Source organism: Anthonomus grandis, chromosome 15 (genome assembly GCF_022605725.1).
Source record: "Anthonomus grandis grandis chromosome 15, icAntGran1.3, whole genome shotgun sequence".
Lineage (NCBI taxonomy): Eukaryota > Metazoa > Arthropoda > Insecta > Coleoptera > Curculionidae > Anthonomus > Anthonomus grandis.
The window spans coordinates 10271518-10296503 of NC_065560.1; the positions used below are offsets into that span (position 1 = coordinate 10271518).

At 33.7% G+C, this 24986-nt stretch overlaps 1 protein-coding gene and 1 long non-coding RNA gene across 6 annotated transcripts in view; one reads left to right on the forward strand and one right to left on the reverse strand.

Annotated features, from left to right (window-relative positions):
* LOC126744838 (long-chain-fatty-acid--CoA ligase 6) overlaps positions 1–24986 on the forward strand; it is a 95651-nt gene that overhangs the window by 24097 nt on the left and 46568 nt on the right. The window contains exon 1 of one of the 5 annotated variants that reach the window (XM_050452390.1): positions 17432–17516. The exons of the other annotated variants lie outside the window; for them this stretch is intronic. Within the exon in view, the coding sequence (XP_050308347.1) occupies positions 17447–17516 (70 nt within the window). The 5' untranslated portion in view covers positions 17432–17446. Of the gene's footprint in view, positions 1–17431; positions 17517–24986 lie in introns of those variants that run through there. 5 annotated transcript variants of the gene reach the window in all.
* On the reverse strand, positions 20691–24984 carry LOC126744852 (uncharacterized). The gene is made up of 2 exons (XR_007663326.1): positions 24837–24984; positions 20691–21012 (listed from the first exon to the last, which is right to left on the reverse strand). It is a non-coding gene; the product is annotated as an uncharacterized LOC126744852 (long non-coding RNA).

Below are 24986 nucleotides of genomic sequence, written 5' to 3' on the forward strand. Positions count from 1 at the left end.
GAGAAAGCTAATTAACAAATCATTTCAAAATGGGGTCTTTCCTAACTGCCTTAAGACTGCAATAATTATTCCCTTGCATAAAGGAGGAGATAAAAACCAAGCTTCAAATTATTGTCCAATCGCTCTCCTTCCAACATTATCGAAGATCATAGAAAGATTGGTTAAAAAAGGCTATTATCATTCCTGTTTAAATATTAAATACTAACTCCCCATCAATTTGGCTTCTTGAGTAATAAATGCACTAATGATGCTATGTTCTCCCCCTTTAACAGTGTTTACTCCAGTATAAAGAATCATCATTCAACAGCAACTATTTTCTGAGATTTCTCCAACGCTTTTGATTGTGTAAACCATACTATCTTGATCAACAAATAAACAGCACTATGGGTTGAGAGGAAGGCCTCTCAAATGGTTTAAGTCCTATCTTAGCTACAAAAGTCAGCTTGTAAAGGTTGATACGACCAGGTCTTATAGCAGACTAATAGAATGTGGGGCACCTCAAGGTTCAGTTCTGGGCCCAATTCTGTTTCAGCTGTTTATTAATGATATGGCCCATCTTAACATTAGCGGCAGAATCTGTCTCTTTGCCGATGATACTAGCTTTACATGGAGCAATCCGGCTCTTCATGCAACTATTGCTAAAGACCTTATCAACATTAACTCGTGGTGCGATTCGAATCTTCTCTGCTTAAACATCTCAAAAACTAAAGTCTTATCTTATAAAGGTACTATCCAACCCTTTGTACTTAGCAACACCAGCTTGGACGATGTTGAATCTGTGAAATTTTTGGGACTTATTGTTGACAGCTCTTTGAAGTGGGAATTACATATCGATGTTTTATCTAAAAAATTAAGTTCAGGTTGTTTTGCTATAAGATCAGTTTCCAGGGAATTAAATCTTTCGTCATCAAGAACAGTGTATTATGACCTTTTTGAGTCCCATCTCCGCTACGCCCTTCTATTCTGGGGCACATGCTGTGTGACTCAGTGTGAGCGCATTTTTAAACTACAAAAGAGAGCGGTTCGCTATTGACTAGGACTTTATAGTCGAGCTCACTGCCAAGAATTGTTTAAAAGATTTATAATATTAACTCTTCCATCTTTATTCACTCTTGAATTTATTTGCTTGGTTCGCAAGCATATATCAGAAATTCCTAATAGACCATCTCGCAATTATCCACTTCGAAACGCAGAGCATGATCTTTATGTGCCAATCCCAAGGTCAGAATTAATAAAAAGTACTATTCTTTACGGAGCTAAAAAAATGCACAATTATCTGCCTTTGGCAATTAAATCATTGACATCTTTTCAAATATTTCTTTCAAAGAATCATTGTCAAAGATTTCGCAATGCTTTGACCAGGTACATTTATATCTTTTGTACCCAGTTTTGTATATATTTACTTAGTACTTGTATTATGGTTTCTATATTTGTGTGTTTTGCTTTTTATGTATAGCTTTGTCTACAATTTTTTTTTAATTTTTTGACAATAATGCATATTTGATTGATTGAAACGCCTTCGTCATTTAATAAAATATATTGTGTTGAAGTATAAAATTTAGGGCTGTTTTCAAGGTTGTAAAAATCTTCTTTAACTTGTCAATTTAGCTTACTCTGCACTTAAACCAATTTCGTCTTCAGTATAATTATGTACCTAAACTAACCTGGAATCCGCATATTGAATGCGCAATAAACAAAAGCAGAATAGAGCTGATCGCCACAAACGAGCAGTAGGAAAGACTTTTAGAAAGGGATTTTCACTTCACATAGTACAATGGCTGTACACTACTGTGGAAAGGACTTAAATTAATCTGCGGCGCAACGATTTGCTATCCAAAATTTGAACAAACTAGAGCAAGAACAGAACTATCTAAACTCTAAAGACTTGCCTACTTATGTAATATGTTGGGTAGCACGACGCCAACTGCAATGAAAACCCTGCTAAACGTCCCGGCAGTACTCAATATCATTTTAAGGAAGAGGCTAGAAGGGGGCGTACAGAGTTTACTGTAATGGCAACTAGTATGAAAAGCATATTACAGATAATACAAATATAACAAACACAATCACAAACTCTGAGATGAACAGTGACACTATGACAACCAAAATCAACAAGAATAAACCGTTCCTAACCCAGCTGAAGTGGGAAGATAAAACGAAGCAATCACTAATCCAAAACTCAATCCTAAAAATCAGGATTTAATGCGACATTTTTTTGTACTTTTATTAAGAGATGTTAAAGTTATATTTTAGAAATATGAACAGGAATTTATGAAAATATCATTAATTTTTGAAAAAAAGTTACATTTATGATTGTGGCATTGTAGTTTTTTTAATTTTAATTAAATGCATATGTAGGATGAGTGAAAGGAGTTCAACTTTTATTATGGTGGAACAAAAAGAAACTTCAAATATTGAAACTAGATAAACAAATAATAATGTAGTAAAACGCTTAAATCATATTTTAAAATAATTTAGTTTTCATCTGAATCCTCGCTTTCGTTTGACTCCGGTAAATTGTCTCTTATATTTTTATCAGCATTTATGGAATTATAAAAGTTAACTAGTTCTTTGGAATTGTTAAGTCATTGCACATTTTCTGAAGATCTTTATATTTGGCAAGCGCAATTGGCAACTGCTTATCATAAGCTTTCTTTAAGTCAACGTTTCAACGTTTTTTGGGTCGTCCACAGCTTTTCATGCCGTCTACTTGTTGAAATCCATCTCCAACATTTTATTATAGGTCATTGTCACCACGTTACCGGTTTTAATGTATCGAACCAACAAACTTGTTGCCAGGGAATTTGGTTCAATTTATAATTTTGTATGCTAAAAGACTTGAAATCAAAGACGTCATCAAACATCATGAATATACCTTTTTGTACTAAAGGCTCTACAATAATGGGACTCCACGGCTGGAAATGAAAGAATGTGCTTACGAATCAGCAGTTCATCTTAATCTTGTAATTTATTGTGTGGGACACGTTTTCCACGATTTTTTTTTCAACTATGCCGCTGGAAGAGAAAGCTTTCCCACAGCTCCGCGCATAAATGTAGCCATAAAAAAGGCCCGGCATACTTGCCTTTTTTCCCAATTGACGGTAAAAGAGTAATTCGTGGTTAACGTTCTTCTTGAATTTTCAATGTTTCTAGTCACTCTCTTTTTCTTTTATTTATCAATATGACTGTTTAAAAAAATTCGATGATCATCTACCGAAATCATTTGACGGATTTCGTACTATACATTGTATGGTATATTAACAGATCAACGATGGATAGTGGAATAGGAGCAGTAATATTTGGCCTTAATCTGAGAGTCAACTTGTTTGCATCACTCGGGCAATATACCACAGTATTCCAAGCAGAAATCCATGCTATTGAGATGTGCCTAAGGGAAAAAGACTTCAATAAAAGCTCTAAAATGCTTAAACCTCAGCTCCAAATTAATCTGAAATGGCTTTCAGACAGGGTAACTCTTGCCTGAGTGTCAGAACATATAGGCGTAAAAGGGAATGAAAAAGCAGATTCTCTAGCAAGGCGAGAATCTGAGAAACCGGTATTTGGTATAAAAAAAACCTCGGTTCATGGCAGTCTTAAAAAGTGGACTAAAGAGATTTACTACTACCGGGGCTGAATCATCGAAAAACAGTGCTAAAAGGTCCATCAGCTACTTTTACCTGCGAGATACTAAAACTCAGCAGGGGTCAACTCAGAATAATAACAGGACTACTCACTTCGCGCATCTACACACAATAGCAATAATTCATGACAAGACCTTGCTCTGTTGCAAGAACAAATTAATCAATCAATTAAAAAATAAGTCAGATATAAGATTATTCTATTTCTAAATTTTATCGTATATAGTTGACTGTGGAATATTCTAGTAATCCATAATACAGAGCATATGTCAGAAGATCTGGATGACTGGGAGATGGCGAAAACAATGGTGACATTCCATTTTCTTGCTTTCATATATGAAAAGAGGGGTACTCGACTATGGAAATCATCATATTCAAAATCAAAGTCAAAAATAGCATTATTGTTACATAACATATTATGTTGTTAACAAAGCATTATATAAAACCTTATAGATAGTTGACAATATAATCTTTTACAAAAAGTTATTCTATCGATTATAGTGAATACATTAATAGAAAGATACTTGAAGAGTGCAAGGATGGCAACGCTGTTGAAGGCAGAACCTGCGGTACGAGAATGATAATAGTGAAAGACGAGCATGACCTCATTAAAGCAGTACAAAAGCTAGATGAACACAGCAGACGGTACGGACTTGAGATCAATAATTCAAAGGCTAAAGTAATGATTGTTGATCGTGCTAATAACAAAAACCCGACATTACAAATGTCTCCGGTTATTAAGTGCTCAATCACTTTAGATATCTTGAATCTGTCGTCACCAATACCGGAGATTGCGAAGCTGAAATCCGTAGGTGTATCACCATGGCAAGAAACTCAGCAGCGAAACTTGTAAAATCGTATCTGTAGGACATTTTCATCACAATTATTAATACCAAACTCAGGCTTATACGAGGATCTCAAACTCATTTCAACACAATGAAAATGGCAGACCGTCGCATTATTGATGCTCTAGTGGTGCTATAGAAGAATGCTCCGAATTTTATAGACAACACCACTTCAATGAATGAATTCTCAGGCAAATGTGAATTAAAATCAGACTATCTACATATGTCAACCAGCAGTATTTAAAGTTCTTTGGACAGGTGATTAGAGGCAATGGAGAATCTTATTATAGAGGGATAAGTATGTGGACGAAGACCAAGAGGACGTTCACCATTGCGATGCCTGCATGCAAGATGCAATAAACCACACCTAAGATAGAGAATCCTGAAGGCAAACGATTGATGGACTTTTCTTCCATGATACACTTTTCTGTTCAATAAGGGTTAAAACTTGACTACTTCGATAAAATAATATAAAGTTATAGATTTAGTTAACTCTACACTTAAACCCATTCCGTCTTCATTATATTTATGTATCTATACTATAAATACAAGATTCTTTTTCTACATTAGGTCGCATATGATTTATATGTATATAGAGTAGGGTGCATCTTCAAAAGTATTCCGCAGAAAGTACATCACGTTATGAATCGGTCAAGGGTAACCAGAAAGGGTTAGGTTAGGTTAGGTTGGGTTGGGTTGGGTTGGGTTGGGTTGGGTTGGGTTGGGTTGGGTTGGGTTGGAGTGAAGTGGAGTGGGTTGGGTTGGGTTGGGTTGGGTTGGGTTGGGTTGGGTTGGGTTGGGTTGGGTTGGGTTGGGTTGGGTTGGGTTGGAGTGGAGTGGAGTGGAGTGGAGTGGGTTGGGTTGGGTTGGGTTGGGTTGGGTTGGGTTGGAGTGGGTTGGGTCGGGTTGGGTTGGGTTGCGTTGAGCTGGGCTGGGTTGGATTGAGTTGGGTTGGGTCGGGTATATCTATGGTCTGTGCGCAGCGCCTTATGTTCCCCTCGCGGTGATAGAGAAACGGAACAAACCAAAACACTGCACACATACTCCCAGAGTCGACAACCCAAGAAAAGGTAAAAACAGTTTTTGTGAATTTATTTTACGCATAATACCTAACATTTCACGTGACTAAAAAATATAGAGTGAATTCGCCACTTTAGAGAAGGCACTCATGAGTCAGCCACACTGGGGACAAGGCTGAAGCTACAGAGTGACAAAACACAGTAGACGACAGAACTGGCAACACCACACCTAACCTCACCTTAGTTGTAACCTATTTGTTGTCAAAACTAATCGAATACAGGGTTATTCTAATGACGTTATTCTATTTATGTCCCAAAGTGAGTGATTTAGTGCGCGATAACACCCTCTTCGTGATAAAATTTGGCTTTCCGCGACTCTTAGTGAAAAATATATATCCAAATCCACCTATTTTGCAAAAAACCCGACCATTTTTCGTTAGTTTTAACAAAAGCCGCTAAACTGCAGAATTACCCCAGAAAGTGACCATGGGATGTTTTTTCAATACTTACTTTAAGACGTTTTCAAGACCAGAGAGGCTTAGTCATTTCTAAAATATATTCAATCAATTTTGGTTACCGAGTGTCTATATGACTAATTTTAATGTTCCTACTAATGAAATATCTATTCCCAAGAGTTATATTCAAAATCACTATATTATGACTTGAGTAAACCATCTTCTCTTAATACCAAGAAAGACATGGAGTTTTTCTGGTGTTTTTGTCTTTGTTGGTGTCTGATCCTGGGACCAGATGGGATATCTATAATTTTTCGAAAAGATTGCAGTTTTAACCCATCTAGACCGTAGCATCATATCTTAAGTTTTTCATTATTTGCATACTCTGTGTAATCTCTACGTTTTTTTAACGTATGGTCTACGTATATGGTCTATTTTCTGCCCCCTACCGCTGGATCCATTATTGCTGCAACAAGCATTTAGAGAGCTCGTAGATATAGAGAATTCTCCAAGCAAATCTCCTTACTCAGATGTCTGTTGACGTTATTAAAGAGAACTTTCTGACGTCATTATCTGACATTTCATTAAACCGACGTATTTAGGTTATATACAGGGTGTCCGAAAAGTCAACGATAATACTGAAGGGGCTGATGGAGCAACTCATAAGCACCCAGAAAAACATAAAATGACCTTAGTAAAAAATCGATGGTTTTCGAGATATTGGCACTTTAGTGGAAGTCACCAAAATCATACTTTTGGATCAGATGTTCACCGCTCATATTCCAAAGGCAGAATGCCTCATGCTCCTGTTCGAGAGGGAAGACCTCGTATTGATTATGTTGATCAAGTTTTAGAAGAAATTGAAAATGATCCGACTACTTTGGCACGAGCAATTGGAAGAAGAACAGGGATACCGAAATCGGTAGTAAACGACATAACTAGGTGATTTCAATATCACCCTTATCATGTTCAACAAGTGCAAAGCCTACTGCCTCGAGACTACGAACCACGCCTACAATTTTGCCGCAGAATGTTGCAAAAAAATCAAGAGGATCCGAATTTTTTAAATAATATACTGTGGTCGGATGAGAATACATTGAAAAAGGATGGCTTTATGAACATGCACAATTTGCACACTTGTTGGAAAATCCCCACTCTATTCGAGAAGAAAGGTCACAGTACCGATTTAAAGTAAACTTGTGGACCGGTATCTTGAACGGACGTGTAATTGGCCCAGTCGAATTATCAGAAAATTTGAACTGGCAGGCTTATTTAGATTTTTGTCGAAACAATCTACCAATTCTTTTAGAAGATGTTCCTTTGGCCAGTCGCCGAATAATGTGGTTCCAAAATGATGGTTGCCCGGCACATTATGCCCATAAAGTTCGTCGGTATTTAAACCAAACATACCCCAATAGATGGATCGGCCGACTTGGTCCAATTTTATGGCCTCCCAGGTCTCCAGACCTAAACCCCCTCGATTTTTTTTACTGGGGTTGCATGAAAGAAAAGGTTTATGCAAGACCAATAAATAATATTGCTGAATTACGGCAGCGAATAAATGATGCAGCCCAAGATCTTAACGCTGCCAGGAATGCAAGATGGATCAATAGGTCATTTATTAAAAGATGCCACGCCTGCATTCGCGTTGGTGGTAGACAGTTCGAACATATTATTTGATTATTAATTTTTTTTTTAAGTTTAATAAAAATATTTTTTGAACATAATTATAAATTTGTTTTATTTTTTTCATAAGGTAGATTAGGTTTATCTTTCACTCTATCATAATAACAGTAAAGCTTTTTTTAAAACATATTTGGTAATTTTAAAATTAAATTAAATGAGCAAACTTTTTAAGGTATTAGCCGGGTTGCCGTACAATTTTTCGGTCCAGTATGAGCGGTCAAATTCAAAGTTTAAGAAATAAAAATAAGTAATATTTTATTTTAGAATAGATTTCTTATTAAATTTTTTGGCCGTTTAGTTTAATGTTTGTCTTTGATCAGTAAAATGGCTATTCAGTGTTGCATAGCTAAAAAGAGATTCTAAAAAATATCTATTTTTAAGGCGTGACAATCGAACATCTGATCCAAGAGTAGGATTTTGGTGACTTCCACTAAAGTGCCAATATCTCGAAAACCATCGATTTTTTACTAAGGTCATTTTATGTTTTTCTGGGTGCTTATGAGTTGCTCCATCAGCCCCTTCAGTATTATCGTTGACTTTCCGCACACCCTGTATAAAGCAAGGTGATGAGTAAAAAAGAGAAAACCGCTAACAATATTAAATAATGTTTAAATATCTTTTAGTATAATAATTTGTATAAGTGTAGTATCTGCCATGATGAGGTCTAAAAAATAATAAAACAAGCGATTATATTCTAAAATAAAAGTTATTCTTAGCACGATTCCCAGACTAATTAAGACCAACATTCATTCAAATGCTTTTGGTTTACGAGAGTGACATAGATAGAAGATGCTAGAAAGGCCTGTGATGTCATTACTGGATGTCATTGTTTGACATCTGCTTGTCAGATAATGACATAATAAAAAGCTGGTAAATAGAATGCTGTTGAACAACGTTATAAGTGATAACTTGGAATGTTGATAAAAGGAATACGAATGCATAGACAACCAAAATTTACCAGTTATATCAATCAAAAGTGTCAAAGCGTGAATGTATCAACTGGAGTGAACCGCTTGAAAGAGACTCAATAGTTGTAAAATCTAGTATTGACAGTGTGTTGACAGCATGCTAGAACTGCAGGTACAATTTAAAATTTATTTGATATCGCGCCTATAGGTTAAGTGAATCCAACATTCTTCCGGAGGTCATTTTTCTTGGTGACAACTATTAGCGAGTACAAAGGTAATTATTTCTTTCTCTTTAACAGATTAATTAGAAAAATAAATATGAATAAGTTCCTTATTCATATTAGTGCCTTGTTTAAATAATAAACAAGATATTCGAGCAAGCAAAGCTCTTTATTAAATCAAATTTTCTCTCAGACTATGCTAGTCGCGATTTAAACCAAATTACCAAACTTGACGCAAAATAGAATTAACAAAATATCTTCGGTTACTATATTTATCTCGCCTACAGAAAATTTCGCTAACAATTCAAAGGTTGGGCCCTAGTTAACAAACTATGTGAACATGGAACGAGTATAATAAAATAATAAGCTATTTTATGTCACCGAGAGGCTTTGTCTGTTATGCAGATCGAACAGGGAAGTGTTTTCAGGCGCATGTAAATAGTTCAGCGTAGGCAGCGATTGCAGTTAAATGTATGCAGAAAATTATCAAGCGAATATATTATGGTTAAATTTATAATGTTGTTATTTTGATCAGGCGATTTATGTTTTTTTTAAATTGTGTGAACGGCTGAAAACCAGAACTAAACAATAATAAAGTGACCCAGTTTTTTTCTTCAATGTTACAGAAGTTGCCTCATCAACCGTCATTTTCGGTCGATGAACTTTCTTTTTGCCAATGTTATTTCCGCTCGAACAAAACGACGCTTAAAAATTATGTTATTATACCGAATATAGCAAAACGTAGTAATAAAATGCATAGATTTAAAAAATCCTTTTATTATAGTTTTTCACCATTGTTGGATCTAAAAAAATGGGGTATTAGGGACAATATTTTCCATGTATTACAATAGTCACAATACTGACTTCTTATTTATGTTGTTCCCGGATCTTTAATTTGTCATTATTTCAAACATTGCAGTTTGGGTTAAGTAATACATATGCAAATAAACAAAATAAATTCGTAAAAAAAACTTAAGTTTTTTTACGAATTTTTGATCCTTTTATAAAGTGGTATGGTAATTCTACAAACCTTACTTCTAGAAGTAGCAGCTTATTTATATTTCAAGAATTGAAAATGATTATTATAATTTCGTTTTATTTTGAGATAACTGAAATTTTTAATTGATCATAATATACAAAGTGTTTACGCAGGTCAAGGTTTAACAGAATAAAATTTATAAAAATAAAGTTTGAGATTGTATTTTGTCATCAACAAACAACAGTGTGGAGCCGAGAAACTTCCTTTAGGAAACAAAATCCTTCCTGTAACAGAAATTCTTTCCTAGATTTCTCGCAGTTCCTGGAATTTCAATGGAATGCATAGAACCCTGTATTATTTTGACACCTTTAAAGGTGGTGAAATATTGACATTAAATAGCCTTCTTATCGTGTGGGGAAAATCTTTGAAAGATACGTTGTGGCTCATGACATAAGATGGTGTTGGATTGTCTTCGTTCTGCCCATATAGGGCTGTAGAAGAATGTATGTTTAGCTGTATCGGTGCCGCCACAATAAGAGCATTTCTCTGTTTGACTTAAGTTAAAGCTTGGTTAGGCTTGGAAATTTCCATGACAAGTTAGTAGTTGCGTTAAGATAAAGTCAATTTCACCATGTTTTCTTTCTAACCAAGTTCTCATATTGGGTATTAGCCTTTTAATCCAACTTGCTATGTCATTATCGTGATTTTACTCTTCTTGCCACTGTTTGCCTCTGCCTCTTTTCCCTCTCTATTCATTCTTTTGCTATATTTGCTACTACCATTAGTGCCTCCGTTGATGCTATCCTGTACGCGCAAGTTATTAAAATTGCAGTTCTTCTTTGCACACCATAAAGGGAGGGCCTTTCTATTGGTTTCATTTTCTGTGTCTTTTCCCCATATCGATGCACCATAAAGTATAATGGATTCCACTACTGAGGTCGGTATTTTTCTGCATCTTTTGCGTGATCTTGATATGTGAGATCAATTCTATCTAGATGTATGCTCAGATACCTGGGAAATTCCTCAGTGATTGTGTCATTTACAGTCACAAAAATCGTATTGGTTTTTCTGCCTACAACAACTACTTGGGTCGATTTTCTGTGGTGCCAGTTCTAAAATCTTCGCCTCTATCCGTAATGTTATTTAAGACGTGATTTGTTGTGACCTCCATCATCTCCTTTCCTCTAGTTTTTACTAGGATACCCGCATAGAGGCATAACTTTTGAGGATAGCAGCATCGGAGGCATAACTCTGATTAGAGTTATGCCTCTCAATATTTGTAAATTTAGGATCCCGTCATAACAGACGTTCGTTTGCACAGTAAATGTTTTAAATTTGAACCCTGTGGGACACCGCACGTTACAATTTTTTGCTGGTCTATTCCAACATTTAGGAATCCTTCAAAATGACTAGCCAATATATTGAACAGTAGGAAGCCACGTTTCTTCTCCTTGATTATCTTAATGAGCCTTTCCATGGAACCGAGTTGGAAGCATTTTCTTCATGCCAAGTTTTTTACGTGCTATAGGCGCTACCTCTTTCCTGGATCTTTCTTAGTGCGTCGATAGTCGATCTCTTTTCTCTGAAGCCAAGTAAGAAAGTTCATGAGTTTTCGTTTATTTTTTATTTTTGACTCCTTGCTTGTGTTTTTATACTGCAGTGCAGTTTTCAGAGTTTTGGGAAGATGTCTGAAACTAGGTTGGCATTCATGAGATTTAGACACTTCTGTCGGTAGGTAGGTTATGAGGTCCTGGGTTAGTTGGTTTAATTTTCTCAGATCAGAACATTTGTGATAAATAATGGGATATCTGCGTGGGCCATATTTCTATTAGATGCTCTGCAAAAAGTCCACTACTTATATTGAGTTGCTTTTCATTTGGCAGATTTAAAGGTAGCGAGTGAAATTGTTGATTATTATAATACAATACCTCGTGGTTCATGTATTACTATTGACTGTTTTAATGGATTTCTTCTAAGCAGCCTTTTTTGCTTCTCCTCTAGCCCTCTTTAATACATTTCGATCTTCCCTCTACGTGTCATCAATAGTTCTTTTCACCGTCTCATCTTGCCTGTCCGCGTCCCTTATTTCCCTTGGTCGTAATTTTTTTGCTACGTATACATCTGTTTCTGGCCTCTGCTACTGCTGGTGTCTACCCGTACACTGCTGTTTTTTCCTCTCTTCTTTTTTAGGGAACGCAACATTGCAGTTTGATACAATTGTAGTAAATTCCTCAATATTCTTTTCAAATTTTTTGGATGTCTGTGGACATTAGGCTTATATTGTCTTCTTTTTATCGCCATCCCTTTTTTCCATTTTGTGTCTTCTTGTTTTCCATATAGCTTGTCCTGATTTCGTACATAATGTGCTGAGGTTTTCCTTCTCAATGACTTCTTGGCTCAATATATTGTTGGCTATGTTGTTGATGCTGAACGTAAGGTCGATATAGGATTCGCTGCCTTGCCTTACAAAAGTTGGAACCTTGCCCCTGTTTTGAATTATGAGGTCATTCTCCGTTAGCCGTTCTGCTAGAAACTCTGCTCTTTTGTCCTCAATAAGACTCTATAGGCATACCGTTACGTTAAAATCGCCTCCAATTAGAATGCCTTTTCTTTGTTTTCTCATGGCAGCTCTTAACCTTTCAAGAAAATGCGTGAATTCAATGTTTGGAAATATATAACAGCCGCACAGTACAAAATGTAGTGCCTCCACTAAGACAAAACCATAACCGCCTCCATTTTAAGATGGTTGGACATAGATTATCCTACTGCGGGTGGGTTCATAGTAAGATGGTTCATGGTAAGGTGGCATAGCAACATGGCTGGCGATAGATGATCTTACTGCGGGAAGATTCGGCCATAGCGTTTAGGTCAGCTGTATAATATTTGATGCACCAAAATGGCGAACTTATTTATTTAACCTGTATATACTAAACCCGATCACTTAAGACCACTAGAAATATTTATTTACACTATATTTATTTACTATTATTTATTTCGATTTAAAAATCGCACCAATCTTCTGACTTAAACTGACCTCCTGTCGGCGAGGGCCCCTTATATACTCGCTAAACCATAGATCCGGTTTTTTTTATAATGAGTAATTTTGGTCGTAAATTTCCAAAAATAAGACAAGAGAATTTTAGATTCTGCCTTTTAGAGCCAAAAGCGTTTTTGGCTTTTTAGATCCTGTATCTAAACTAAACAACAATTCAACATAGCCACGTCTGAGATAGGTTTATTAACTCTTTTTCTGTCACTTTTGCAAGCTCGCAATGTAGAGAGATTGGGCCAATTTCTCAATTTGGCCATTTTTCAATTGCTGTTTCAGATGTTGCTTAATCTTCTTAATTTGCTTTGTTTCAGACTTTTTTAGATTACGGTCTTTTGTTTCTTCACGTATTTGCCTCATTTTTTAAATATTTTTTTGTACGTGAATTCTATACTGATCAATCCTCAACCTCCATCTTTTTTGCGTATATATATTCAATTGATGTTGGAAGTCTTATTTTCTTATTTTGGCCTTCATTCGTTTGTATTATATTCCACCATTTTTATCTCTCCCAAGATATTTATAAATGTTAATTTAAATTACTTATCGTTTTTTAAAGGGATGCAAGGGAATGATGTCGTTCGCTTGTAGTATGCTATATTAGGTTCCATTTAAAAAAAAGTCAATTGTTTCTCAGTTTAGCATATAAATTACAATGACCGGTTGTATCAGATCTAAGAAAACGCAGGAGGAAAGCGATTAACCTTTCATACTAGAAAGAAAAATTTACAAAACGACATGGGACCAGTTGCATATACAATAACGGATTATATCACAAATTTAAATATTGTTAGCACGTAAACAATTAGTTATTTATCGCAATTGCGTGCTCGTAAAAAGGAAAGAGCTCAGGCTATTGCTATGTAAATAATATTAAATCAGCTGATCGCGAAATCAATAATGCGCATGACTGCCAATTAAAAATTGATTACATAGTGTGGAATTGCTAACCTTGGATACTATGTAAATCCCGTTTAGAAGACTTACTAATCCACTAAAGGCCAACCCAACCCTGATATTTTAAAATTTGATCGTTTTCGTTATTTTATAAAAACAGTTGTATGTTAGTCGTCTTTTATATTATATATCAGAATGTTTGTTTGAAGATAAAGAAGACTAAGAGGGCAGTAGAAAGCAGTAGTACTTAACTAATCTTGGTACAGCCTTAGTCTTAAGAGGGAAATGTTAGTCTTGGCTTTGATATCAAAACTATCAAATCCGCAAACCGAATAGCAAGTAGTAATGAGATCACTCGTTTTAGATTAACAATCAAATGTTACTATCAAGAGTTAGTAAGTCCTGATTTTGTAATGTCTTACAACTCTACTTTAGGTAAAAATTGATGATGTAATCAATATTAGCATTAAGCATTTTTCATAAATAATTAATAACGAATACATCCAGCCATAGTTCTTTTGAATCAAGAATAATTTTGAAAGCAGTAAAACATAAATAAGTTAAAAAAAAATAATGGAAAAAGTCACAATTTTCACAAAGCACAAACTTATCAAAACCAATAATTGATTATTAATGGCACAACTAATATCAAATCATCTTCAAGTTTATAAATGTTTAATAGAATTAAATAATTAATTTTGGATTCATTTTTAAATTTTTCGTGACCACATAAATATTAGATACTAGCACATATCCTAAATAATGGCTGTCTTCAATTTTCCTACCTTTATCAAACAAAAACAATACAAGAACATGTGGAGATTATACTAAAAATATTTCTGAAGATAATCCATAGGAGAATTCGTGGGAAGTGTAAGACACAATTCGCTTTCAGGCAGGGACTGGGTACAAGAGAGGTGATGGTTGCAATATAAGTTCTGATACAAAATTGCTATGACCAGCGTAAAGATGTATACTTGTGCTTTATACACTATGAAAAAGATTTATAAACTTACAAGAAAACATGATTCCTAATATCAATAAAAAAACAGTTACTACCAAGTTAAAGAGAATGGAATCAAGTCAGAGAATTATCTCGTAAAAAGCGGAATTATCTAGGGGTTGGGGTTGGAATAATTACTTATCAATCAGGGTTCATATGTATCCTGTTATGTTATTGACTTTGTAGATGTCAAAGGGATAATAGGTAAACTTTTTGCTGATGATATTGGATAAACAGTATGACCGTAGCAGCTGTTTCTGAGCCGAATGACCTAGAAGTGAAAGTGAAAATTGGTAAAAAAGCCACCTCTTTGAAACAAAATAGATAAATACTCATGAAATACTTAGTATCACTCAAACTAAATAATAATGAAGATTTACAAAAGATATATAAGGGCAAAACTTGAGTATGTAGTTACAATGTGGAACTCCTCCCCGCTATATCAAATATACATAAATAATAGAGAGGATACAAAGAAGAGTAATAAAAGTCTCTCCTGAAAAGACCTCCCTTACCTAGACAGCTGCGGAGGTTGCAGCTATCAACTTTACAGAAAAGTCTCCTTTCCTGGGAAGGAACTTATACAGACTTTTAAAATCTTGAGCGCACATTAATTAATTATCAAATTAGAAATATTGTGGAGCAGAATCAAGACAGAAACCGAGATAACTGCTAAATTTCAGAGGAGAAACTTTGTTCAACCGAGTAGTATATTTATGGAACACTCTATCCGAAAACACTGTGACTCTTACAAGTTTTGGTGATTTAAAGAACCGCCTTGAGAGGGATCTTAAAAATAGGATGGTAGTTATGATCCACTATAGAGCCTAGTACACAACAACCATCGCTAAACCAGCTATAAGCTTTATCGGTTTAACCGCTTGCTACTGGCTATTACTGAATTACTGGATGAAGACGATATCATATACCTATAGATTCTGTACTGACACTAAAACGCAAGAGTAAAGGTCGAAAATGAAGTAACAGGAGTATTTTAAATTAATAAAAAAAGAGTGAGACAGGGATGTGATTTTCCTGATTTTAGTTAACTTTTACTCAGAGCTACTTTTCAAGAAGCATTCGAGGATTCAGTATTTGGGATAGAGTTAGTGGGATAGAGATCAATAATATTCATTCATCATTGCAGATAGCAAAAATAAATAAAACAACTTCTTAGAAAGCCATGGGTAAACACCAAGAAAACTAGATTCATGGTAGTAACAAGGGATGAAAACGCTTTTACTAACTCAGAGCTGATTTTTCATATAAAATCAAAATGATTTATAGAACAGGCTGGCGTAGCATTCATAAAACTGAAAAAAATATTCACGTGTACCGATTTTGATCTGGAGCCTATGTTGAGAATCGTAGACTGCTGGTTCGTATCTGGATGCTATGGAGGTAAAGGTTTAAGACAAATATGATTAATAAATTAGTATCATATAAAATCTGGGTATATCGTAGAATTCTCAAGATCCCATGGTCAGCTAAAGTAGGAAACGAAGAACTTTATAATGATAAACAAAGACCGTCAACTCTTCGACACTATTAAAAAGAGAAAAATTACTTTCTTTGCTCATATTATCAAAGACAAGATTAAAGGCAGAAGAGGAATTGGAAAAAAGAATATGCCATGGCTCTGAAATATAAGATAATGCGGGTTTATATATTCACATACACAAAGCTAGAGACAGAATAGTAATAGAGAATGTGGTCACTAACATAGGCTTGAGAAACAGTTTAAGAAAATCTAAAATACAAATACTTCTTATTGAATTACTAATAAGCAAGTTTATAAAAACCATATTTTGGTATTTATATATTTCTGAACAATCTACCGATATTTTGGATCTTGCTCCCATAAGAACCAATCGTAAAAAGTAGGGTTATTGAACCAATATTAAAAAATGGTCACGTGCTACACGTAAACCCATTGTGACATACAATCTACAATCTACTTGATTTCTTCGGAAGTTTTGGTTTGTATGACTTTCAAACATGACTTTAAGAGATTAAGGTCAATGAACAATTCTTTTAGTTTCTTATACTTTTTTTTTAAATAATAATACTGGAAACCAGTAGATGAAAAAATAATATTTGGTTTAGTGTATTTTTCCTAGAGGTGTTTACGTAAATTTGACCTCTTGAAGGTTTTAATTGTCCAGTTAAATATTCGCCGTAATGTATGTTTATAGAAAGCAATGAAGTGTAACAAGAATGACCTTAAATCTAGCCTAATGAAAAATCAACTTAATCCCTGTGACTGTCACATAGCGTAACTAACAACACAACTATTGAATTGTCCCAATTAAGGCGAAAACCAGTTTTGGGGCCACAGCAGCGGCAGATCTTTCTCTCAATACAAAACCGCAATAATAAGGCCCGAAGAAAATCTTCCGCCTCACACTTGGCCAGTTCTTCATCTGTTGAAGATCGTCTCCGGAAATATCCCCCCTTTTAATTCATTCATTGCCGAAATAACCGTTACATTTGCTCCAATTTACCGCTACACCCGATCCTGTATTCAATTTCTTTTTAATAAAATGTCCGGTCTATTCAGATATTTTGCACTCGTTTCGCTAACAATGATATAATTTTTTTTCCGGTGTTTTTATTTGCTTATGTTAATCAGTTTAAAAACCGCTAAAAGTTTGGGTAAACACTTTGTCGCGTGTGCAAGATGCAATGTTTAAAAAGTGCGAAATCTCATTTTAAATTTACCGATGAGAAGATTAAACAGAAGAAAATGGAGAAGAGCAAGGGATGCGAACGGAAAAAACAGTCCGACGAAAAAAAATATAAAAAATGGGGAAACTGTAAGTAGTTTACGTTATATAAGAGTAAAATAAATCGTTTTTTTAATTTTTATTTTTTTAAACAATGTTTTTACAAAATTAAAGCCTTTTATACATTTTACTGTAAATTGTATTTTCCTTAAATTAGCCTAGTCCTAATTTTAGTATAAATGACAAAATCGATCAAAAATAACTGTTTCTGATTAATTAATGAATTTAATCCATACTTTACCACCATGTGGCTTTTTCTCACAGTTACAGGGTCATGAATTTCATTGATATTCCGATATTAAATAGTAATGAAGGCCTTTAGAATCAAATATGTAAAAAAAAGTTTTGAATATTTATAGAATTTTAAGAATTCGTTGAAAAAATTAGTTATTCAATTAAAATTTTGTTTTTGTAGGTTTCCCTTGGGCGTAATTATGAAAATATTCTTTTTTTGAATGATCAAATTTTTCGATTATTAATTTTTGAAAAAGTCGTCGCAATCCTTATATCACTGATAATTTGACAATTTTGATACAATTATCACTCTGTTGTCATCGAGAATTTTTATGAAATTGTGTTTATTGGACTAAAATCCTGCCTAACATCCTTCAAATTAACATAATATTTCTATGTTTACATTACGATACTCAGCTTTTTAGATAGGATCATTCGAATTAATAAATATTATTTAAAAAATTACTATATATTTATTATTTTCTCTACATTTTATCGAAATCCCATATCTACGCATATTTTAATAAACATTTCATTAAACCAGGAACAGAACTAAGAACCAATTACTCTAGTTATTTAATCTCCCGTTCTTTCCCTTATTATGTGACATTTTAATTTCATTACCCTATAAAACAATTTTTTTTCATTTTTACAATTTTAATCGATTTTTAAAGCTTATTGCCTGCTTAAATTACGTAAAATACCAAAATAAATCTGTAATTTTGTGTTGAAAAAGTACCCTAACGAATTTTCTCTGCGGCTTTCGTTGGAGGCTTATAGGCACTTAAGAAAGCTTAAATAAGCTTTTCGAGAGCATCTCAGATTTTAGGAAACCCAAAAAGTTTATGAATACCATTAGTGTTGAACGTGGTTTATTTTTTTAAAGGGAAACAGGGAAAATTGCGATAATGAATGAATATTTTTCGGTCAAATAAAACATTTATTACTGTAAGGTTTTTCATTCATTACCGGTAAATAAGAAGCTCTAGCAAGTATTTTAACATTGATCCTTTTCAAAGTGTTCTAAATTGGAAAATAGTGTGAAATTATCCGATTTTTATTATTACAAATTTTGTCTTATGAGCTAAGCTGTAGTTGAATCCGACAATTTTCTACTTTAAAAAAAATTTAAATTAAAGTGAATTTAGTGTCGTAATTTTAACAAATTTAAAAGTAAAAATAACTCTTACTTTGACTATCACTTTAAAAACCACATTAAAAAAACAAGGACCTTCTACCAGGATAATAAGTATAGAATAAGTAAAATTCTACACCACTAGAGTGAGGTTTTGAGTATTCTTACTAAGAGGGTAGAATTTTAAATATCGCATATGTTATATAGTATGCTTTTAAAAAAATTATCAATTAATTCAGTTTTTTTCTAATAAACATTTGTTATTAATGGTAAAAGTCATTACCACTTTACACACAGTATTAAAAAGATAAACCTAACCTTTACGTTTTAGAAAATTGTATATTCTACCAGGATAACAAGTAAACAATAAGTAAAATTCTACACCACTAGAGAGAGGTTTGAGGTATTTTAAATATAAACAATTTAAAATAAAACTATCCATTAATTAAGTTTTTTTCTAATTAATATTTATTATTAATGGTTTACCTTTTTGGCTCCAGGGACCTTCATTTATGTTTAATTGCACGATTGTTAGATGGCACCATCGGTACTCATTTCTAAACAGAGGCGAAAATGAACGTTCTCGCATTGATTACAGAATAACGCTTCCTTCCTTTATTAAAAGCTATATTGGAATGCATAGTTAATACTTCACTAACATTTGTAATGATCAGTTTCTAGTAGTATACAATTACAATCAAATTTTTATAACACTCAATGGATACAATAATTCCAATCAATAATTATAATATTTATGCCAATTTTTACGCCATTTTTGGATCATGTCCCTGCAGAATGGAAAGAGGCTTATATTATAGCATATCCATAGGAAAGTGTGAAAGGGAGTAAACTGAAAAGTACAGAGGCATATCTGAAACCAGTACCATAAGGCAAGAATTATTTGAGATCTCATTGAACAGAAATATACGAACAAAGAAGAAGAAGAAGAACAGTCAGGATGTTCAGCTGGAAAAACGTGTACAGATAACATCTTTTGCTTAAAACAAGCTAGAGAAAAAAATTGAACCATCAACCAAGAAACCCGTCTTATATTCATAGATCTCCAGAAACCAATATTAGTTAATCTATTATAAAAGCTCTTAAAAACTTGTACGATGGAACCGTGTCAAGTGTAAAAGTTGGTAATAACTTATCAGAAAAGTTTCCGGTGGATAAAGATTTACACCAATGCTGTTGTGCCTCACCGACATTGCTTAAGATCTATGTAGTGCGAGCTCTGTACCAATGGAAGAGAAAGTGAAACGGGATATGCATCGATATCGGAAACACTTGCCTTTATACTCTAAAAATTTGCTGACGACCAAGTTATCATAGCGAACGATACAGACGACAATATATCTCGCGAAAATTGAAAGAAGAGTATAATAACTGGGGACTGGAAATTAATGCACAGAAAACAAAATATCTCCCCATAGGAGCAGAACCATCCAACATCCAATTAGATATAGATAAAGTAACTAGTTGCAACGTTTACACGTATCTTGGTCTGAAGTTTGATTCGTCTGAAGAAGACGATCGAGAAATAAGAAATAACAGAAGCCATAAGAATTGTAGGCTACCCAAATTAGGTAATAATAAAAAAATAGGTCATATGTATGTTACCAGTTGATTCTGTCCCACTGTTCCACAATGTTTTATTCTTATTTACGATGGATGTTGGTCAATGGAGACACCGGAAAGACCACTACGAATTAAAAAGCTACATACATTTTTATGCTACTTTAGTCTTTACCCTCAGAAAAAAATTGAATATCTGAAATATTTCAAATTTTTCTGTCGCTTTATACTTAGAGAAGACTGGCATGATTAAGGTGGTAAAAAGAATAATATATGGCTTTCTTTAATATTAGCTTTTTAACAAATCCTAGCAATTAAATCTTAAAATTGTATTTAACAAAACCGTGAAAGAAGCAATCGTAACGGGCTGTTTTCAACAAAAGTGAGTATCACACAATCTAACGGCAATAAAGCAGCTATAAAATTATTGTTAATTCTTAAAGTCATTGCTTCCAGTAGTCTCTCGATGACTTGATTTCTTCAATAATATTTTCATATTTTATTATGTGGTGCCTCCCTGTCTTATGACTGTATGTCCACAGTGCCCGAACCTGCTGAAACTGTGATGAGTCTATCAAACTGCAATGAAAAATTTGAAAATTAAAAAATATAACCCAAAATTACTTCATTATAATTTATTGCCTATTATTATTTACTGTTATTTGTGCCAATAAAACCAGTATTAACAATAATTATAGGCAATAATCATTTGATACTATTTAAATGCAATGCACAAATTTTACTCAAGCTTTCTACAATTGTACTGAACATTTCGCAATTTAGAACGCTTATAATTTCCGAACGGCAAATTGTAGAAAAAAAATACATGTAGAATACGTAAATTCATTTGTGTAAAAAAAGGGAGAACACAGTTTTTTGGAGAATTTATCGATGATACCTTAGAACATTGATAGGTTTTTCAATCTTCTAAGGGAGATACACTGATAATGATCTTATAAAAAATAACAGATTGGCTTTATACAGGCTCTTTCAGCATCTGATGTTGTGGATACGGTGGTTACCTTTTAAAGGAAAGAGGTGCTTACAGCGGCCTTCTGTTACTTCTCAATGAAATTCGACTGTTTCTGTCATGATATGGTGCTGCAAAAATTATCCCTATATGGAATAAAAGGAAGCAGGCTTTCATTTATAAAAGATACCAACTTATTGAAAGCAATGGTAACAAATATGATGCCTGGGAAGTTAAAATAACCTCCAGAGTTCAATTTTGGGGCCATTATTGTTCCTGCTCTATTCGAATGCTTTGTCTCTTCAAATAAATTTATGCATCCTATGTGGACTCTGAGACCTCTCTGAGTATGATAACAGAAGGACTACAGTCGACAAAAATATGGTTTAGTGCAAATTCATTGTTATTAAATATAGTCAAAGTCAAAGATTTATTAACATAACATAGTTGTTCACAAAGGCATTAGATAAAATAAAAATTTAAATATAGATATAAAATATATATAATAATACTTATAATAGGAACAAAGAAATACAAGAAATTGAGAAAATATGAAACACTTAAAAGCACAGTTGTATATTAAAATCACTTAACACATACACAAGTAACCTAGATGTAATAACAGAGACATTAAAAAGAAGCATCAGATCAAATTATCTGCATAAAATTCCTCCATAAACAAGTTGTAAAATCATAAAAAAGTTTTAAGATCCCCTATTTACCAAAAGTGCCTTGGTTCATTTCTTCAATGTTTGTACACTTCAGTTGTTTTATGTTTAAGGCTTATTGGTTAAAAAGGTTTCTACTTTTAAACACAAATGAATTCTTAATAAAACTACTGTGCGGAATAAGCAACCTAAGTAAACAGACTTCTTGGGTCGTATAGTGTCCCTCGAACTCAAGCTTCATAAATAAGTATTACTGTTTCTAAAATAAAGACATAGAACAAAGTTAAAATCTTACGTTTAACAAATAAAGGATGACGCACAAACGGCGAGCTGAAACAAGATACTCGGGATGGCATACCATACCAAAGGTGCGACTCGAATGCAAATTAGGGCATAATATGAATTTTCAGCAAATTGCAATACAAATTATTTGCTATCACTTTAAGAGCATACCAGCCAAACGAGACCTTACCGCAGACACGAGAAATGTGTGCCCCAAATTTTAAAGTATTGTGGCATTTTTCCCGTTCGTTAAATAATCAATGCAAAATACAGTCAACTAATTTATTAACAGACTTTTACTACTAAACACCATCATTTACGACTACTAGAAATATTTTTTATCGTATTTATTTACGACTATTTATGTCTAATTTAAATTTCGCGACTCTTAGCGGCGATGTGGCTGCTTATATACTCGGCTGACCATTCCGGAAGATTCGCTGACCTTCGAGACGTCGTGCGGTATGCCACTTGTGTCATTCAGGATTGTCAGCTGGTTTCCCGGTGTTTACAAAATCGCTATGGTTAAATCAACGGTTAAACCCAATAATTTAATAAACTGTTTGTTTTGTGAAGACCGGTAAATTTTTTCTTGTTTACTTGAGACGAGTACTTGCCACAAGATAGTTGTATTCTCTGCAAATACAGTGAACTTCCCTTCAATTAAATTTTGGGGTGGGTCGTTGACATAGACAAAAGAAACAACAGTAAGCCCAAAACGGAAGCCTGGAAAACACCAGTGTACCCTTGATCATTAACAGCTACTCAGTGGATTCCGCCAGGCAAGTAGCACTTAAACCTCTCCAAACTAACACCTCTGAAACTGTAGCTGCCTAACTTTTCCAGAAATACCTTACGCAGTCGAAAGCTTTCGAGAAATTACATAACACCGTTGCAGCAGTATCACCGGCATCTAACCTGTTACAGAGCGAAGAAATGCGAAAATCGCGTCCATGGGGCTAGCATCACACTGAAATTTAAACAGCTCAATACTCAAAATATCATGTCGTTAAAAAAATGAATTAACTCTTATTTTAACAAGTCTTTTAGGAGTTTTTGCCAACGTAGGAAGAATTGTAATAGGACGGAAATTTGATGGGTCATTTAGATTTCCACCCGTGTGAAGAGGGATAATGATAGCTTTTTTTCAAGCATGAAGAAAACAGACCTCTGGCAAAAGAGGTGCTTATTGCAGTTACAAATATAGCCAACACCTCTGTAGGAAAAGCCAGAAAAATACACAAGGATATTTTATACAACCTTTTAATTTTAGAAACAATATCCCTCATTTCTAAAACATCAGTGGGAGCAAAAAAGAAAGGTTAAGGTACATTCACATGTGACAATTATTTTAAGGGATTTTCAGCTTATGCATACGCTTCAACTACGTTTAGCATAGGAAAACAGGAAAATAAATCAAATTATACAAAAAAAACCTTGAATATTTAATTCTCCTTATATTATGATCTGAGAGTAACATTTCTTAAGATGTTATTAAATTTTATAGTATCTACCTTAATGATTAGAGCTTACAAGCATAACTTTTTTAATGCGAAAATTATCAACATTTTCTATTCAAGAAATTATTAGCAGAGCATTCATGGGAATATTTCAGAGCCAATTACTATAAGGAATTCTGTTTTCGGGAAATTCTAACTGCAAATTTGTCATACAGTGAATCATGGAGCATTCACTTTAAAAAGCTCAGACAAGCAGCAAAACAATAGCTGTTTATTTTTTTATTTTTGAATGATTTTTATATGCGAAAACAACCTAAACTAGAATTATTAAATCATGAAAATTTACATTTCTATAACACTAGGACAAAGACTTTAATAAATTTACCTCGCTTAAATGAAACGCACCATGGTTTTGTAATTACTTCTATTAACTTATATAATTATCTTCCAGATAGTATTTAGTGTATGCAGTTCATACAATTCAAAATAGAGATATAGGAGATATGAATTTCTCTGTGTGCTTTTACATTATAACAATTTTTTGAAAACCACTGGAAATTTAATAATTGGTAAAGAAATTACTTTATTTGAACCTACTTTCCCACGTTCATTAAGTGTATTTATATTTTTTTTATTTACAGTTTAATTCCTAGTTTTAAAACGTTAAATAAAAAATAAAACGTCCTTTTTTTTTCTTTGTGAGGATGCTAACGTTTTAATTGAAGCAAATAAATTGATTGCTAAAACAAGCTTAAAAAGGGAGATTACTTCAATTCATCAACGATTTATCAGAAGTAACTTTTTGTAAACAAACTGTTTCACTTACTTTTTCCTTGATTATTATCACTATCAAGTTAGTAAATAAAAACAAATCTAACGGAACTAAAAGCGGGCAGACATCATACACACTATTAGCCTTATAACCTAGAAAACTATATGCTATATTTATGTTTATGTCCTACTACACAGTGCAACCACAACGTGCAACGATATTATCGTTCGGAAATAAAAACATTATCTTACTGCGTTCTTTAGATACTATTTATGGACGAAACAAAAAGTAATTATTCTCTTTGTATCTTTGTTCAATCCCAACTAAGTAGCTTTGAAAACCCTCGCATATTGCACCGCTATGCCGAGTATTTTTAGATGAACGGCTTTTTTAAGCTTTAA